This window comes from Wasmannia auropunctata, unplaced genomic scaffold (assembly GCF_000956235.1).
Source record: "Wasmannia auropunctata unplaced genomic scaffold, wasmannia.A_1.0 LD289228.1, whole genome shotgun sequence".
Classification (NCBI taxonomy): domain Eukaryota; kingdom Metazoa; phylum Arthropoda; class Insecta; order Hymenoptera; family Formicidae; genus Wasmannia; species Wasmannia auropunctata.
The window spans coordinates 1-2,036 of NW_012073662.1; the positions used below are offsets into that span (position 1 = coordinate 1).

The 2,036-nt window shown below is 32.9% G+C and overlaps 1 protein-coding gene across 1 annotated transcript; it reads left to right on the forward strand.

The window, feature by feature from the left end:
* Window positions 1–115: 115 nt before the first annotated feature.
* LOC105461409 (geranylgeranyl transferase type-2 subunit beta-like) lies at window positions 116–1,837 on the forward strand. Its single transcript, XM_011707903.1, has 4 exons — window positions 116–510; window positions 831–975; window positions 1,062–1,237; window positions 1,402–1,837. Exons 1-4 carry the CDS (start codon window positions 175–177, stop codon window positions 1,612–1,614), a joined length of 870 nt encoding a protein of 289 aa, XP_011706205.1. The 5' UTR covers window positions 116–174; the 3' UTR covers window positions 1,615–1,837.
* Window positions 1,838–2,036: the final 199 nt, after the last annotated feature.

Here is a 2,036-nt window from a genome sequence, read left to right on the forward strand (position 1 = left end):
GTGCTCTTCCGATCTAAGTACAATATATTTTATAATTTCTTTTGTCTCAATTTTTTGGATAGAAATTGATTATGACAAAAGTACATTTCAATATATATACCTTTAATATTCCACTTGATATTTTTCTATGATTGGCATATTCATATTTTGTAGAACTATTCTCAAACTGAACACATGAGGATGTCTGGCATGTACTGGGGCCTCACCGCTCTAGATTTAATGGGAAAGTTAGAACAAACTAATAAGGAAGAAGTGTTAGAATTTATTGGACAATGTCAATGTGACAGTGGTGGCATCAGTGCCAGTATACAACACGATCCACATTTACTTTACACTCTTAGTGCGGTTCAAATCTTGTGTATGTATGATGCACTGGATGTAATAAATGTCGATAAAGTTGTGAATTATGTCAAAGAAAGACAACAAGCAGATGGAAGTTTTGTGGGTGACCAGTGGGGTGAAGTGGATGTCAGATTTTCTTTCTGTGCCGTCGCTACTCTGTCACTCTTGGTAAATATCATTGAGAAATGATTTCTTGGTAAACATATTTGAGCATCCACAAAGTCAAAGCCATTTAAAATAGTGATGTCATTTATTTTTAAATAAAAATTATGTGATATAAAATTTATTCTTGAAATCAAATGGATATCTTAGAAACTTCACTTTCATGAAAATTCTTTAACCTTATATAGTGGATTTAAAGATAATCTTTGTCGAAACCATAAAACACTTAGTCAAAATAAATTCTTGAAAATTTTGCTTACAAATGGAAAAGGTACTTGTGAAAAAAAGTTCAAGTAATTCTCATATTATATTATAACTTGTTTCAGAATCGCTTAGATGCGATAGATGTTGAGAGAGCGGTACAATTTGTATTGAAATGTATGAATTTTGATGGAGGATTCGGTTCAAAACCAGGATCTGAGAGTCACGCAGGTTTAATTTATTGTTGCGTTGGATTGCTTTCGATCACAGGTATATACAAAGAACATACAGAACGTGCAGAATATAACATTGTACAGATTATACTATTGGATGTCACTTTTCAAGATATTTTTCAGGGCACTTGCATCTGATAGATGCTGATCGCTTAGGATGGTGGTTATGCGAGAGACAACTACCTTCCGGCGGTTTAAATGGCAGACCTGAAAAGTTACCAGATGTATGCTACTCTTGGTGGGTGCTGTCGGCGCTAACAATTTTAGGTCGTCTTCATTGGATCGATAAAAAAGGCTTGGTAATTATTGTTGTATAACACTTTATGGGATTTATTTAACCATTTTCATCTCTTAAAATTGTTTATTTATTGCTTTATTTTCTTAATCGACCAATAATTCAAATGAAATAAATGCAAATATTACCACTGTAATATAATTTCTTTTTTTCCATTTTTTATTACAGGTGGATTACATTTTAGTTTGTCAAGATGTCGAAACTGGTGGTTTCAGTGATCGGCCTGGTGATATGGTTGATCCTTTTCATACTTTGTTCGGCCTCACTGCGTTGTCGTTGTTAGACAAGAATTTTTCGTTAAAACCAATAAATCCTACTTATTGCATGCCAGAATATATAATCGATCGCTTAGGTCTTAAGCCATTGCGACTCGACGCATGATTGTATATCTGATATGCTTTACAATGTACATTAATTCATTGTTAATATACGGTTGTAGATTTTCCACAAGTGTATTTCTGAATTTTTATTCGATAATTTCAAGTATTCTAACTGCAGTTCTAATTGTAAAATATTTCTATTATTTATTTACATTGCTATTTTGTAGAGCAAAACTCCACAAGCTCAGTGCGTTCTCAAATAAATACGCGACTAAATATATAAATGTAGAGTTTTATTACATATTTTGTCACCGACGAGTGTCTCGTCGCGGTGATTTTGTCGATAAATTACCTAAATATTTTTGTCATCATATGCTAAAATAGTAACTGTTAAATTTCAGTTCATTTCTAACAGGTGTCGCTGGCTTCACTTGCAGCTGACGTAGCTTTGTGTATGTATTTTTTGTATCAGTGAAAAGATAA

Coding starts and splice junctions, on each gene's coding strand:
- LOC105461409 (XM_011707903.1), top strand. CDS start 175: ATGAGGATGTCTGGCATGTACTGGGGCCTCACCGCTCTAGATTTAATG. Junction 511..830: donor TCGCTACTCTGTCACTCTTG/GTAAATATCATT, acceptor AACTTGTTTCAG/AATCGCTTAGATGCGATAGA. Junction 1,238..1,401: donor GGATCGATAAAAAAGGCTTG/GTAATTATTGTT, acceptor TTTTTATTACAG/GTGGATTACATTTTAGTTTG.